The sequence below is a fragment of the Pteronotus mesoamericanus genome, unplaced genomic scaffold, assembly GCF_021234165.1.
Source record: "Pteronotus mesoamericanus isolate MK-2021 breed Mesoamerican mustached bat unplaced genomic scaffold, CSHL_Meso_final scaffold_1186, whole genome shotgun sequence".
In the NCBI taxonomy this organism is placed as follows: domain Eukaryota; kingdom Metazoa; phylum Chordata; class Mammalia; order Chiroptera; family Mormoopidae; genus Pteronotus; species Pteronotus mesoamericanus.
This window is the reverse complement of record NW_026555302.1, coordinates 6829243-6845418: the sequence shown is the minus strand read 5'-3', so window position 1 is coordinate 6845418 and position 16176 is coordinate 6829243. Positions and strand designations below refer to the sequence as shown.

At 38.8% G+C, this 16176-nt stretch overlaps 1 protein-coding gene across 1 annotated transcript in view; it reads right to left on the bottom strand.

Moving 5' to 3' along the window:
* ACBD6 (acyl-CoA binding domain containing 6) overlaps window positions 1-16176 on the bottom strand; it is a 127520-nt gene that overhangs the window by 15919 nt on the left and 95425 nt on the right. Inside the window, exon 7 of the mRNA XM_054587696.1 lies at window positions 3395-3425. Coding sequence (XP_054443671.1) covers window positions 3395-3425 — 31 coding nt within the window. The remainder of the gene's footprint in view (window positions 1-3394; window positions 3426-16176) is intronic.

Below are 16176 nucleotides of genomic sequence, written 5' to 3'. Positions count from 1 at the left end.
AATGAAGAGAGTATGTTCTCCAGGGCAAAGGTTGGGCAGGTCTGTTTGCACACAGCTCATTATAAAAGACTGGAGTTCTCTAGGCTTAGGATTCCTGAGTTACGACACACTGTGCAGGATCCACCTGGGCTTCTCTGCACAGCCCCTGTGAGGCTCAGGCTGTGCCATTCATAAGTCTTTTGTCTCTGATCCAGGAGTTCTGTGTCTTTTGCCAGCATCCACGAAACCGTGTCAGGCTAACCTGTTAGCATGCAAGTAGGGTATAATCCTAGACTATTAATAGTTGTTAGTGAGGCTGAGCATCTTTTCTTGTTATTTATTGGCTATTTGGCTCTTTCCATTTGTGAACTGACTATCCATACTTTGAGGTGTGTATTTTTCTATTTGTTTAGCTTCCTTATTGACTGGGTAGATGTTCTTGATATATTCTGAATGATCTTATGTAGGCTGTTTTAAACACCTTCTCCCAGTCTGTAGCTTGTATTTTTACTTTGCTTATACTACCTTTCATTTTTATAGAAGTTTAAAATTTTAACATAATCATCACAACTTAAATTATGATTTGTACTTTTGGTATTTTGTGTGTTTTCTCTGCATTTGCCCAGGACTTGGCCCCAGTGAAAGGCGGCTGGAAGCAGGATGAGGAACGCTGAAGTCCCCCACTCCCAGGAAGAAAACCCCCGGCCTGGGAGCCTGTGTTCTGGCTCCTGTGCTCTGGAGGAGAGTCTTCACCCTGCTAAGCTGGGGAGGGAAAAGGAGGGGGTGATCTTGTTTCAAATATCACAGAAGCTTGCCTTCTTTCCAGATTTTCACAGGTTCTCTTGACTAGATGTTTCTTCATTTGCTATGTGTCCTTAGGACCATTTCTAGATGTTTTAAATGGTTGTATTTTTTGAAAACATTTTTGACTATTTCACAGGGAAGCAGGTCAGTGGCGTGTCCTGCACTGTCGAGGCAGAAGCTGGCCTCTGCCTTCATTATTACAGCTTTCAAACAACATCTTGTTTTTTGGGAGAACAAATCTCTCTTCTTGTTTCTTCTTTCTACCCATCCCACATAACTGTTATTTCTTTTGCTTTCCTTTCTGTGTAGTTTAGAATTCTAATACAATATTAAAGAGAAATAGTTGTGGTAGGCAACTTTTTCTTGTTTCTGATTTTAAAGAAAACGCTTTAAATATTCCATCTTTAATAATAATGTTTGTATTAGGTTGTGGACATATAGCTTAATCAGGCTGTAGAATTTCCCTTCTTTTCCTGGTTAATTAAGAGTTTTATCATATACTACTGACATATACTACTTCACACTAGTCAGAATGGCCATGATAAACAAATCAACAAACAACAAGTGCTGGTGAGGTTGTGGAGAAAAGGAAACCCTAGTACACTGTTGCTGGGAATGCAGACAGTATGGAATTTCTTCACAAAACTAAAAATGGAACTTCCTTTTGACCCGGCAATTCCACTACTGGGATTATACTCTAAGAATCCTGAAACACCAATTCAAAAGAACCTATGCACCTCAATGTCCTTAGCAGCACAATTTAAAATAGCAAAGTATTGGAAACAGCCTAAGTGCCCAACAGTAAATGAGTGGATCAAAAAACTATGGTACATTTACACAATGGAATATTACATAGCAGAAAGCAAGGAAGAACTACTACCCTTCAAGACAGCATGGATGGAACTGGAGAGCATTATGCTAAGCGCAATAAGCCAGGGGGTAAAAGACAAATACCATTTGATCTCACCTATAAGTGGAAACTAATCAACAAAACAAACAAGCAAAATATAACCAATGACATTGAAATAAAGAACTAACTGACAGTAACCAGAAGAGGGGGGTGGATAATGTGGGAAAGAAGGGGACGGGACATCAAGGAACATGTATAAAGGACCCATGGACAATGTCAAAGGTAGAGAAAGATTGAGGGTGGGAGGTGGGGGTGGGTGAGGCAGGGGAAAGTGGTGGCGGGAAAATAGAGACAACTGTACTTGGAAAACAATAAAAAAATGAAAAAAAGTTTTATCATAAACAATAATATTTCCTAACATTTACTAAGTATATACCATGGTGTTAGACATTGTGCTAAGCACTTAACATGGATTAACTCACTATATGTTCATAACAACCCTCTGAGGTTATTATCCCCATTTCCTATGAGTAAGTAGATACAGTAAAGTTAAATACTTGACCCACGTTTAGTAGCAGAGCTAGAATTTGAATCCAGAGGTCTCACTTCAGAGCCCAGCATCTTAATCACTTTCCATATTGCTTCTTAGAATAAGCATCGAATTTCTTCAAGTGCTTTTTTTGCATTTGATTTGACCATACAGTTTTTCACATAATTTGTTAATGTGGAAAATTACATTAGTGAATTTTTAAAAATGTTAAATCATTTTTGAATTCCTGGGATGAAATCAACTGGATCATAATGTACCTTTATTTTTAAATAGATTTTATTTAGGATTTCTGCATAAATGTTCAAAAGTAGGATTGACTTACAATTTTCCTTTTTCCTGCTGTTTCATGGCACCCAGGTTACACTAGGTTATTATCAGGCTGATGAGTTACCACAACAGCTGGCCCAATAATCTAGACTCCTAGACAGCTCAGAGAGGCTCCTGGCATCCCAACAAATGCCAAGCGGCAGCCATAAGCGCTCAGCAGCATTTGGGCTACTTACTCCTGAATGGCAACCTGGGGCGGCCAAAGCTGGCAACACAGCTTTAGGTATTCCCTCCAAAAAGGTCTGAAGGGGGTTGGCCCTTAATCTGATTTAAGCATTGATGGCGGTCTTTTATTCAGCCATATTCACACCCAAATAGAAGAAAAGTAAAAATACTTTTACTAGTACTGTACAGTTTACAAAATACCTTATATTTTATCTCACTAAATTTACCCAGTAGTTCTTTAAAACCATTATTTCCATCTTATATATTATCCTCTATTTTATAGGTGATTTAAATGAAGATTACTTAACAAGGCTAATTAGTTAGTAGGGGAAATGAGTTAAAAAAATAAAATCTAGTTTTCTTCACTTAAATTACATCGAGAAAGTTACTTGCAGTACAGATTATCGCTCCTACAGTACCAATGATTAGCACCTTAGTTGTCACTGACAGTAAAAAGAATAAAATTTTCAAAGGGGGGTTGGAGGAGCCTTCATTTCTGTTGATAGTACAGAAATGCTCAATTTACTATGAATGTGCCCATAAGAATTTTAGTGTATCTCCAACGTTAGAGGTTATTAATCTGTTTTTTAAACAGAAAGTTACTGTATCCCTGCTAGTGGCCAGGCATTTTTCTAAGTACTAGATATTGTTGGGCAAAGTTGAGATAAACATATAGAGAGAAGTTTCAAATGATTATTAATAATTTAGAAACACCTTACCGTAATGTAGAGCAGTCTGACCTTCATTGTCCTATAAAAGAAACAAAAAATACATTTAGAGGTTTAAGTTACTGCAGAAGTGTGGAAACTGGTGATGAGGTATTAGAAGTGATAAAAATTATTACTAATGTAATTTGGGGTAATTTTTAATATTATTTCTAAGCTTAGAGGTACCTCCTCTCTTTATCTATGAGAGCTGTGACCCTGTAATAGAATATGATTAAACTAACTTGACAATTTAGAAGTTTGCAAATGTATTTTATTATTATCTTTCTAAGAATTTTTCTAGATACATGAGTTAAGCCTTGAGTTAAAGGTTATAGGCATACTCTTTCCTTGAAAAAAAAAAAAAAAGTAGGTACAGTACCACCTATTTAACTGGCATCTTTAGAGAGTAAAACACCTGTCGGCAGGTTTTTCTGATAATTGGTACATCATCCTTTGAGCATGCATGCAATAGGAAAAAGTTAATATTCATTTGTACTCTCTCTGAATTGGAATACCATCTATATGTTTACAAACATCTTTCAGCAATTACCATTATTAGCTATTTCCAATAAAACCTTAGCCAACCAATTAAAACAGGATTACTTATAAACGGCTCTTCACAATTACAAGCCTGAGAGGGTTACCCCACCCCACCGCATCAGTTCTTGTTTGCCATGTTCTTCAGATCACCATGCCTAATTTGAGGCTTTTGAGTTCAGATGCTGCGGGCTGAAGTGTTAGAGTGTTTAATGTGAGATATTGAGATTTTTGATCTTTCATCTTTGAGCATGTCCACCCAGAAATCAATTAGAGTGGGGATATGAACATAACAACCATGACCAGTCGCAGAACTGATTGGCAAGTGGGGAATAAAAAGACAGGAGGACAACCAAGTTGTCTTCTAATTCTATTATCTTTTCTGTCATCCAAGAGTGCTAGGAAAAAGCACTTTAAAAAGACATCAAGAATTTTCCTCAATTCTGAGTTGTTTATATGTCTAACTACCTTGACATGTATAAGAACAGGTATTTGGGTGAAACAAAGAAGAACAGTTATTTGAAATTACTCTCAAATCAAATTGTAGTCTTTAGGGACCCAAATGTAAATTATTCTTTCATTCCCCTTCGTATGCCTAGCACATAATAAGTACTCAAGACATGTTTGATCAATGAACTTGGCGATTATAACTAATAGAAACCCTCTCTAGTTTTTAATCATTATTTATAATTATTTAAAATCAACTACTATATTACAATACTCTTACTATTATGATTATGATGCTTTAATAAAACCCATCATCTTGTGTCTACAAAATCTTTACCTGCTATTCCTCTTTGTATGTTAAAGTGTAATTTGTATTAAAGCAGGAATATGACTCCAAACATTTTTTTCTTGGTAACCTCAAAGCAGGATATAGAAATCCAAACCTTAGTCTTTATAAACATTCTGTTTTAAAATATATTACAAAGAATAAATGGAATTGAATGTCAAGAATGAGTAAGTGAAAGCTTTTACTCATCTGGTTTACAACTTATATCAGCTAATTTTTCTAAATTTAAGTTGATTAAATTTTTTTGGTTGTTTCATTTCAAATGACCACACCAGAAGAGGTTGTTTGTCATGGTTATTTATGCTTTTCCTTTCTGTTTTAGCTTAAAAGAAATGTTCAGATATAATAAATATGGAGTTGTTATAAACAGCAGCAAAAACAATTCCAATAAATTAAAATCGGTCATACATTTGAAATCTTTGTAAGGGATTATACACTAGGGTAAAATAAAAATACTCAGTTGAATTAAAAATAAACAAAATCGCACAATAAAGTTAAAATGGGGACAAATTCAACCATGCTTAAAATTCAAAGTACGAAAGCATAGAAATGTGCAACCCCTACACTACACCTCCATATCCTTTCTGTCCAAATAAGTAAAACTTCCTAAGGAACACAGATGACAAAATAATATAGGAAATTTAAAACCCAGGCTCTCAAATAAGAAAAGGAAAAGTGTCCCTATGACCCCCACTACGTGGTTCTTTACCGTCGCCTTTAAAGCAGGGGGAGCCACGGCGGTTCCTCTCCAGCAGGCCTGGCCCTCTGTTCTGGCTCCTGTAGGGCTCTAAACTTTCACCCACTTCTCTGACAGTGGGTTGAAAAGCAGCCACTCTTCTTTCTAACGTTAAGCAAACCATGAGCCTTCACAATCCTTACTTAAATTTTCTCTCATCTTTTACCTTGAATCCTATGAGTATGTTTGTGTTCTGCTCTTTTGAAGGTAAGGATTGTGGCATAGTTTAAGCTGATAGCCCCTATTTCCTTTACCTCTTGCATTTAGCACAAAACTTTGCATAAAATAAGACTCAAATAAGACTAACAAAATAAACTACTTGCAGGAAAGCCAATATAGTTACACCTCACTCATCCAGGGACTTGAGTTTTTGGCATTCTCCAGTACCCTGAACAGGGCCCAGAGTCTTGGGGTGCAGTGCTGGTAAGGAGCATATTAAACATGTATGACTAGTTGGCTCACTGTAGAGAAGGATTCTTCTTGCTGGTTTGAGAAAGCAATGCAAAGTTAGTCTTTGTCTATGAAATATGAGATGCAATGGGAGGCAGAAGAGACACGGGAAGAGAAAAGTGGAGGAAAGCAAGGCGTAGAGAGCAGAAATGGTAAGAGGGGCAGCAAAGCCTAATGGTAATTAGAAGAAAGAATGGGCAGCAATAGCAGCAGCCAGCAGAAATTAGAAGCTGTGACAGTGGTGGCAAGTGGCAGATATTTTAGACCACAGAGAACAGCCAGCCATAAAGAGGGCTGGGCTGCATGCCAGCCAGTAGATTTTAGCAATCTCAAGAGAGAAAGAGAGGCTTTGGCCCTATGTTTCACACTGCCTATAAATACCCATGCTATAGTACAATGATTTAGGAAGGAAGCAATGAAGTATGGGACATATTTTAGAAAAAAATATTTTATAGAAAAAAACTTAAAAAATAAAAAGCAGAGTGTAACTGTTTTGCTACTTGAAACCAACACTAACCTAGAATGTTTATCTTTCCGAAGGCTTCTAGATAGTTGAGATTTTACTAGAGTAAGGAAAGAAAAAGGAACAAAACATTGGCCGAATTCCTATCCTGTGCTGAAAGTTGAACAGTTTCTTTTAATCCTGGCAACAACCCAATTACATAAACATTGCTATTCCCATTTTCAGGCTGGGTAAATTGAGGCTGGGAGAGATTATAGATAACTTGCCCTGGGTCCCAGGCCCTTCATCTTCAAAATCCAGGTCTTCTCAGTTGTACTATGCTCCTGAGAAGGAGCAAGAGGAATCAAGACAAATAAATGCAAGCAAGGAGAAATACAATTAAACTTTTATTTTTGCAGGTTAGACAACAGGTGGTCTAAATTACAGTCTCACATCAGCATGTAATTCCTATTAACCATAATCTCCAAATGGATGTATCTCATTCAGAGAGTGTAATAATCTTGCTCTTCAGGACCACACACTCATCTTTACTTCTTGGTTGACTGCTGTACTTTTCCAAGTAGGCATATATCAAGAAGCTGTAGCTTAGTCTATGCATTGTTACAAATTAATTTACTAAGCTGGCATTCAAGTCAGGCACATAAGAAAACAGGGCCAAACTGCTTTCTTTTCTGAAGGGTATTTTGCTTACTGCAGTAATGTTGCTATAATACTCTACAGTAAAAACTCAATCTACTCTATTCGATATCCTTTGTATGGTAAATAATCAGACATCTAGTGGAGAAATCCATGAAATGATTCTTTTCATTCCTACTCATTCACTCTTCACTTTCCCAATGAAAATTTTCAGTCTGCTAGGTCCACAAAACAGTTCCCCATCCTCAGAGGGTGCTATGAAATAGATACTTTAATTTGTTGTTGGTAGGAGCACAAATTAGTATGATACTTAGAAAACGTTCATTGCCTCTCGTTTAGCACTTCTAGAATCTATTTTTTAAAATTCTTCACAGGGGAATCAAGATGGTGGAGGAGTGAGTGGAAGTCACACTGACCTCCTCCCAGGACCAACCTGAAATTACAACTAAATTGTGGAGAAATCACCTGGAACAAACAACTGAACAACAGTGAGAGAGGAGCCTTGTAATTGGGGAGACAGAAGAATCGGCTTTAGTGCAACCTAACCGGTAAGGAGCGCGGTAGAGACTTAAGAAGGCAGGGGGTGGCACCCATGGTCAGATATTGAAATGGCCAGTTGGATCCCCCTGAGAAGAGAGGGGTCTAAATCAAAAGCGGGGATCTCTAGCCTACAGCACCACAGCCCAAAAAGTACACATGAAATAGCCAGCTGTGGAAAGTGGCAGGGTTGCTCTCTGCCAGAGACCGGTGGCTGGAGATGCAAAGAACCGTTTAAAGGGCAAACGCATATATTTTTATTTGTAGCCACTTAACATGGTCTCCAGCAAAGGTGGGGGCAAAGTGGGCTAGAGACACCTGAGGAGAGACTGGGGAAGGCGGCTTTGGGGAGGGAACTGAGAGAGTAGCCAGCAGGATCTTGGTGCTGACTCATCCCCTATGCGGCAGCAGCCATCTTGCTCAGGCAGAGACCACGCCCCCTGAGCCACAGCAGTGTCAGAGGACCCAATAGCCTCACCCTTAGGTAGGATTCCACCTCGCCCTGAGCTGTCTAAGCCGACTTGCTGAGTGCAGAGTGACTAGATTAACAGCTGAAGGAGACAGCTACAGACAGCAGATTCCTGGAAGTCTCAAACAGACTAAGATCAGACAGGGACGACATCTGACATCATCAGAGGCAGATCCAGAAAGTAAAAACAACGGTCTCCTACTATAGAAGTTCACACCACAAAGTCAGGAAATCAAGATGGATCAACTTAAGAAGCATAAGTAAAAAAGAAGAGTCTCACAAATAATGGAAAGACAAAGAAATACCCCCCACCCAAACGGAAAGGAGGAATCCCCAGAAACAGAATTAAATGAAATAGAGGCAAGTAAACTATCAGATATTGAGTTCCAAACAATGGTTCTAAGGAAGCTCAATGAGCTCAGTGAGCTCAGAGAGAATTACAAAAAACTACAGGGAAACTACGATTTACTGCAAACTATATCAACATGAAAAAGGACATAGAAACTATCAATAAGAGACAAGAGGAAATGAAGAATACAATTTCTGAATTGAAGAACACAGTAGAAGGAATCAAAAGCAGTCTAGATGAAGCCGAGGATCAAATCAGCGAGCTGGAGGACAAGGTAGAAAAAAGTTCCCAGACACAGCAAGAAAATGAAAAAAGACTCAAAAAGAATGAAGAGGCATTTAGGGAAATGCAGGACAACCTGAAATGTACTAATACCCGTATAATAGGGATACCAGAAGGAGAAGTGGATGAGGAAGGGATAGAGAACCTGTTTGAAAAAGTAATGATGGAAAACTTCCCTAATTGGAGGAGAGAAAAAGTCACACAAGTCCAGGAAGCACAGAGGGTCCCACTCGAGAGGAACCCAATGAGGCCCACTCCAAGACACATCATCATTAAAATGGCAAATATCAAAGACAAACAGAGAATCCTCAAGGCAGCAAGGGAGAAACAGCTAGTAACATATAACGGAGCTCCAACATGGCTAGCAGCTGACTTCTCAACAGAAACTCTGCAAGTTAGATGGGAGTGGCAAGAAATATCCCAAGGAATGAAAAGCAAAGGCCTGCAACCAAGACTGCTCTATCCAGCAAGGCTCTCAATTCAAATGGAAGGTGAAATGAGGAGTTTCCCAGACAAAAGACGGCTAAAAGAATACACCTCCACCAAACCAGCACTGCAAAATATACTAAAGGGACTGCTTTAAGATGAAGAAAAAGAGTCTATGAATACCCAGTTCCTTTCACAGTTGCCAATACTTTGATATTACCAATATTTTTTAATACGTATCAATCTGATTGTGACAATGATGTGTTATTTTAATTGTTCCTTTATTATTTGTTGAAACTAAATGTGTTTTTGTATATATCTTGCCTATTCCTATTATTTTGAAAAAAGCTTTAAATGACTTTTTGGTATTCTTTATCCATTTTTTTGATTAAATGTTTGTAGAATTTTTTCCCTAAAAAAAAACCAAAACAAAACAAACAAACAAACCCAATCCATTAACCTTTTATAGATGTTTTGCAAATACTTTCCTATTCTATTACTTGTTCTTTAGCTTTTTTTATATGTATATTACTGTACAGTCTTAAATGTTTAATATAGTCATATTGTCATTATTTTACTTTATAGCTTCTGGGTTTGAATATTTTACTTCAGGGTAAGAAAAACATTATTTTGTATTTTCTCCTAAAACTCCTTAGATTCTACATATTGATTTTTAACTCACCTGAATATTTCTTGTATGTGTGAAACAGGGCTCTATATTTGTTTTATTTCAAGTAATAGTAGTCCATGCACCTTATTTGTTGAATAAGACTTATTTTACCCATTGATTTGAAATATTAACTTAATCATATATTATATTGTTAGACAGATATATACGTTTGTCTCTAGAATACTCATTATATTTCATTGATCTACTTGATTATTTCTGTGCCAGTGTCATGTTGGTTTAATTGCTGAGAGTTTATAATGTTTAACATTTTTTAATATTTTATAATTAACCTTGACATTTAAAAAATAAATAAAATCAATCTGCATTTAAGAGAGAGAGAGAGAAAGAGAGAGAGAGAAAGAAAGAAAAAGAACTCCTACCTTTTGCAACAACATGGATGGAACTGGAGAATATTATCCTAAGTGAAATAAGCCAGCTTGATGAAAGACAAATACCATATGATCTCACCTATAAGCAGGCTCTATTCAAAATAAACTAATGAACAATGAACCACAGGTACAGAAACATGGAGCAGACTGAAAGTGACCAGAGGGGATGGGGAAAGAGGACAATGGTGGAAAGAAGGGGAAGGGACTAGACAAAGAACAGGTATGAATGACCTATGGACATGGACAAGAGTGGGAATTAACAGGGAGCAGGGGGTGGGGGTGGGATGGGAGAAGGAGGGTAAAGGGGGAAAAATGGAGACAACTGTAATAGAATAAACATGATTTATAAATTAACAAAAATAAAGAGAAAAAATAAAATCCTTCTGGTGATTTTAATAAAAAATAAAATGCTTCAAATATTTAAAAAGCTTTATGAAAAAATTTTAGTTCGTTCCAGTATTATGTAGATTAGCAAGATATTAGAAATAATTTAATGTCCAACAATACAAGAAAAGTTAATGTCGGTTCAGTAGATTATTATGTAGCAATTTATTTTTAAATTATATTTTACTGATTATTCTATTACAGTTGTCCCAATTTTTCCCTTTGTCCCTCTCTACCCAGCACCCCCCACTCCCTCAGGCAATCCCCATACCATTGTTCATGTCCATGGGTTGTATAAATTCTTTGGCTACTCCATTTCCTGTATCTCCTTTACATCCCCGTGGCTATTTTGTAATGATCTACTTGAACTTCTTAATCCCCTCACCTCTTCACCCATTCCCCCACACCCTCCTCCCGTCTGGCAACCATCAAACGCTCTCCATATCCATGATTCTGCCTCTGTTCTTGTTTGCTTAGTTTTTTGGATTCAATTGTTGATAAATACGTATTTATTGCCATTTTATTGTTTATAATTTTGATCTTCTTTTTCTTAAATAAGTCCCTTTAACATTTCATATAATAATGGTTTGGTGATGATGAACTCCTTTAGGTTTTTGTCTGGGAAGCTCTTTATCTACCCTTTGATTATAAACGATATCTTTGCTGGGTGGAGCAATCTTGGCTGTAGGTCCTTGCTTCTCATGACTTTGAATATTTCTTGCCAATCCCTTCTAGCCTACAAAGTTTCTTTTGAGAAATCAGCTGACAGTCTTGTAGGATTGCCCCAGTAGGTAATTAACTGCTTTTCTCTTGCTGCTTTTAAGATTCTCTCTTTATCTTTAACCTTTGGCATTTTAATTATGATGTGTCTTGGAGTGGTCCTCTTTGCATCCATTTTGTTTGGGACCCTCTGTGCTTCCTGGAATGGCATGTCTATTTCCTTCGCCAAATTACGGAGGTTTTCTTTTATTATTGTTTCAAATAACTTCCAATTTCTTGCTCTTTCTCTTCTCCTTTTGGCCCCCCTATGATGTGAAGGTTGGAATGCTTGAAGTTGTCCCAGAGGCTGTTTACATTCTCTCTCTCTCTCTTTTTTTTTTGGTTCTTTTTTCTTCTTCTTGTTCTGATTGGTTGCTTTGTTCTTTATGTTCCAAATTAGTGATTTGATTCTTGGCTTCTTCGACTCTACTGTTGTTTCCCTGTAAATTGTTCTTTATTTCGATTAGTATATCCTTCGCTTCTGACTGGATCTTTTTTATGCTGTTGAGGTGCTCACTAAGTTCCCTGAGCATCCTTATAACCAGTGTTTTGAACTCTGCATCTGATAGATTGCTTATCTCCACTTTATTTAGGTCTTTTTCTGGAATTTTGATCTGTTCTTTCATTTGGGTCATGTTTCTTTGTCTCCTTGTTTTGGCAGCCTCCCTGTGTTTGATTCTATGTATTAGGTAGAGCTGCCATGACTCCTTGTCTTGCTCACATGGCCTATTGTAGTAGGTGTCACGTAGGGTCCCATGGCACAGCCTCCCCTGTCACCCAAGCTGGGTACTCTGAGTACACCCTCCTCTTATAGTTGAGCCTTGGTTGCTGATGGCAGATCAATGGGAGGGATTTACCCAGCCAGTCAGCTGCAAGGATTGGCTGTGACCACCTACCACCAACCTCTCCCTCCATGGAAGATGAGCTGTGCAGGGGCAGGGTGGCAATGCTCTGACATGGTCTGTAGCTGTCCACTGGGTGCACAGGCTCTGGGGTTTCCCAGGTGGTACAAGCCTAGGTCAGCCCCCACCTGTGTTTTGTCTGGGGCCGCCATGCCTGGGCTATAAAGCAATCTGAGATGGCTGCTACTTGGGCTGGGTTTGGAGATTCCCACGTGAAGTCAAACTGTGAATCTAGGCTGGCTGTTGCTAGTTCCAGGCCTAGAGCCACTTAGCATGAGGTAGGGAGGCTGGGGGCTCACTGGGTCAGGCTGTTGCTTGTTTGAGAGGATCTAGGAAGTTGTGAAGCATGAGCCAACACCAGTCATTCATATGGAAAAGTCTGTTAACAGCTTGGGTGGGCCCTTAAGTTGGGTGGGACCGAGGCTCAGGGGATCGCCCGGGTGGGGCAAACAGTGTTAGCTAGATTGATGGAGTCTCAGATATGGAACCTGCCTGCTGGCTCTGTGGCTCTGTGGGGAAGGGCTCAGAAAAGGCCAATGGCCTCTGCTCATCCTTCTGTCTGAGAGAAAGCCGTCTCCCTGCTCTCATGTTGATGAGATACTTCAGTTCCTCCCCATATGCCCCTGGTACTTTTCAAGCTGGTACCCTGATGCTGGAGCTCAGAGGGTGTGATCTGAAAAAGTCCACGTGTGGGTTCTTTAAGAGGACTTGCTTGGTAAGAGGACTTTTACCAAGGAGTTTTACGAGGACTCCAGAAGTTTCTTCCACTGACTCAGTCCCTGCTGGTTTTAGTAGCCAAAAGTTATGGGGGTTTATCTTCCTAGCTCTGAAACCCTGGGCTGGGGGCCTGGTGTGGGGCTGGGTCTCCTCACTCCTGACATATCCCTCCCAAATTTTTATGCACCACACATGAATGTGGGACCAGCCAGTTCTGCATCTCCACCCCTCTACCATTCTGGATGGATGTGGTTTCTTTAATTCCGTAGCTGTCAGACTTCCATTCCACTTGATTTCTGATAGTTCTGAGTGATGGTTGTTCTATAATTTAGTTGTAATTTTGATGTGGCTGTGCAAGGAGGTGAGCCATGTTTACTTATGCTGCCATCTTGACCAGATGTCTATGTAGCAATTTAAAATCATGGTCGCAAAGTATTTGTAACTTAGAAAAGCACAATATTATTAACGTAGTAAAAAAGAGAATTAAAGTGTTTTTTTATAAGATCTCAATTCTGTAAAACAATCAAAGAAACAAAATTATGGTATATTAAAAACATTTTAAAAACCTACTACATATGTAGATTAATCACTAAAAAATCCATTGTGTACCCCTTTTTAAAGCATACGCACAGTGGTCCCGTCTTTAACCCGAGCATCATAGCAACCATGTGTTGGTTTCACTTTATCCAATTATTCTTCATTACAAACGTGTATCTCAGACTGAGCTGTTTCTGCTGTCTATTCCTATCCCCACCTCAGTGGCCATCAATGATGACTTCGCCTTTACAGTGCATGACAGGCCCCGAGTCCCTCTTAAAGATGGAATCTTTACTGCGGCTCATACTAATCTCTCCCTTTTTTCTCCCATATCCTCCCCTTAAACACTTTCACGGTAAGTCTCATCGTGGCACTGATTATATTCTCACTCATAACTGTTCTTGTTATTTAATGAGTATCTTCTTGTCTCAACAGTAAGCAACCTGAGGGCAAGGGATCCTGGCTAATACGTCCTTTGTGTCCCGTCTTGTCTTGCAGCATACAGGTCATGGAGTAATAAGCATTTAATAAAAACATGTGAGATGAAGTTAATAACCTCAGGATTCTTAGTTTTTTAATGTTTGTATTGCTGATTTTATTCCTACAGTAGTCTGTGTGTTATATTTAATAATTACTTTCTTTACCATGATAAACAATTCCAAGAAATGTAATATAGATGAGTTATAAGTATCTATACCCATAAAAAACTGAAAATTTAGTGAACAAGTTTATTCTCAATCTAGACATCTTTATATCATTTTATGGCTTACATTATTTGTTAGGCATTCATTTAATCTGAGTGTTTTGTCAGTCATTTGCTATATATTAAAATTTCCTGAAAATGCAACAGGACATCACTTCACAACATTAAGATGGCTATTGTCAAAAATACAGAAAATATTAAGTGCTGACAATGATGTAGACAAATTTGAACCTTTGTATGTTGGTGGTGGGAATGCAAAAACAGTGTAGCTGCTGCAGAACACAGTATGGCAGTTCCTCAAAAAAATTAAACATAGAATTACTGTAATGATCCAGCAATTCCACTTCTGGGTGCACACCCCACAGGAATTAAAGCAGGTGCTCAAACAGATATTTGTGCACCCATGTTCACAGCAGCAGCATCCACAATAGCCCAAAGCCAGAAACAACCTAAATGTCCATTAAGTGAAAGAATAAACAAAATGTGATATGTACATACAACAAAATACTATTCAGCCTTAAAAAGAATGAAATTCTGACACATGCAACATCGTGGATTGACCTGGAAGCATAATGCTAAATGACATAGCAGGTACCAAGGACAAATACAGTATGATTCTACTTACAGGAGGTACCTAGAGTAGTCAGATTCACAAAGACGGAGAGTAGGGCGGTGGCTGGCCAGGGGCTGGGGTCGGGGGGAGTATGAGTACAGGACTTCAGCGAGGGAGGATGAGAAATTTCTGGTGATGGATGGTGGTGACGATGGCCCAACAATGTCGATGTTCTCAGGACTACTAAAATCATTGCTTAAAAATGGTTAAAATGGTCCATTGTAAGTTATGTTATTCAACTACAATAAAATTTGTTTTCTGATAACAGATATTTAAACAACCCCTACAAAGCTCCCCTGATCCCAAGGTGTATAAAATTTGTAGGGCTCACCTACTTTTTATTCTTTTCCTGCTGTTTACTTTTTATCTTGAAGAACCATTGAGTTTAACAAGGTTCACGCTTGCCTTAGCTCTGAACTGTCCCTACTAATCTAGACACAAGTGGCACGAAGCCTCAGTGGCCTTGCTGCCACACAGGGAGATGCTTCAGGATGCTTGCTTAAGAATAAGCTGGACTCAAACTTGCAGGAATGATGTCAGGTCTATTTTTTCACCTATTATAAAGTTCTTCTACAATCCATTAGACTTATTGGAGGCACGTTTGTGGCTTTAAAGTGATCTGTGCCTTTAGTCTAACAGTATTAGCAGCAAAGTCTTGGTAAAATGGCTTTAATTTTTTTAAACTCCATTCAATAAACCATCACATGTTCATAAGTGTGTGTATGGTTTACTTACATTCACAATCAACACAAGCGATTGGTAAAAATTTTAGAAACAAAAACTTGTATTTTTATACCTTTTATGTGTGCCAGGAAGTACAGTAGACATGTTCACATGTAATTAAATCCCCACAGAAACCATTTGCAGTAAGTATGATTATCCTAATTTGACAAAAGTGGAAATGAGAATCAGAGAGGACAAGTAATTTGGCTGAGTTGCACAATGAGTAGGCAGTATGATCCTCCTTGGGACGTGCATCTTTCTGACCCCCAAACCCACGTGAAAACATCTTATAGTCTATGAGAAAATATGGATCTGGAGTTTAGTGGGGTCTGGACTAGCAAGGAAGGTCTGAAAACCCTTAGGCCAGAGGGAATAACTGAAACCACAGTTGTTAACAGGGTAGCCTAGATGTAGAGCAAGAGGTGGGGTGAAGGCTAAACCTGCTGTTTCCGAAGAGCAGGCAGGAGAAAACAGGCCTGGTAAGGAATGATCCAAAAAAGTCGGGGGAGAACCAAACCTGAGGTTGAGGGGGGAGAGTCAAGGGAAGAGTGGCCAGTCATGTAAAAAGGTCAAGTAGGCAGACCAGAGTTCACCTCCTCTGAGGAGCCCCAGGCAGGAACAAATGGCTCCCATGGGTGGCAGTCCAGTGACCTCCTGTGCATTTCTGTTCGAGCAGTCACTGGATCGCAGTGACACGTGTCTCCCCTTCTGGCTGAGGT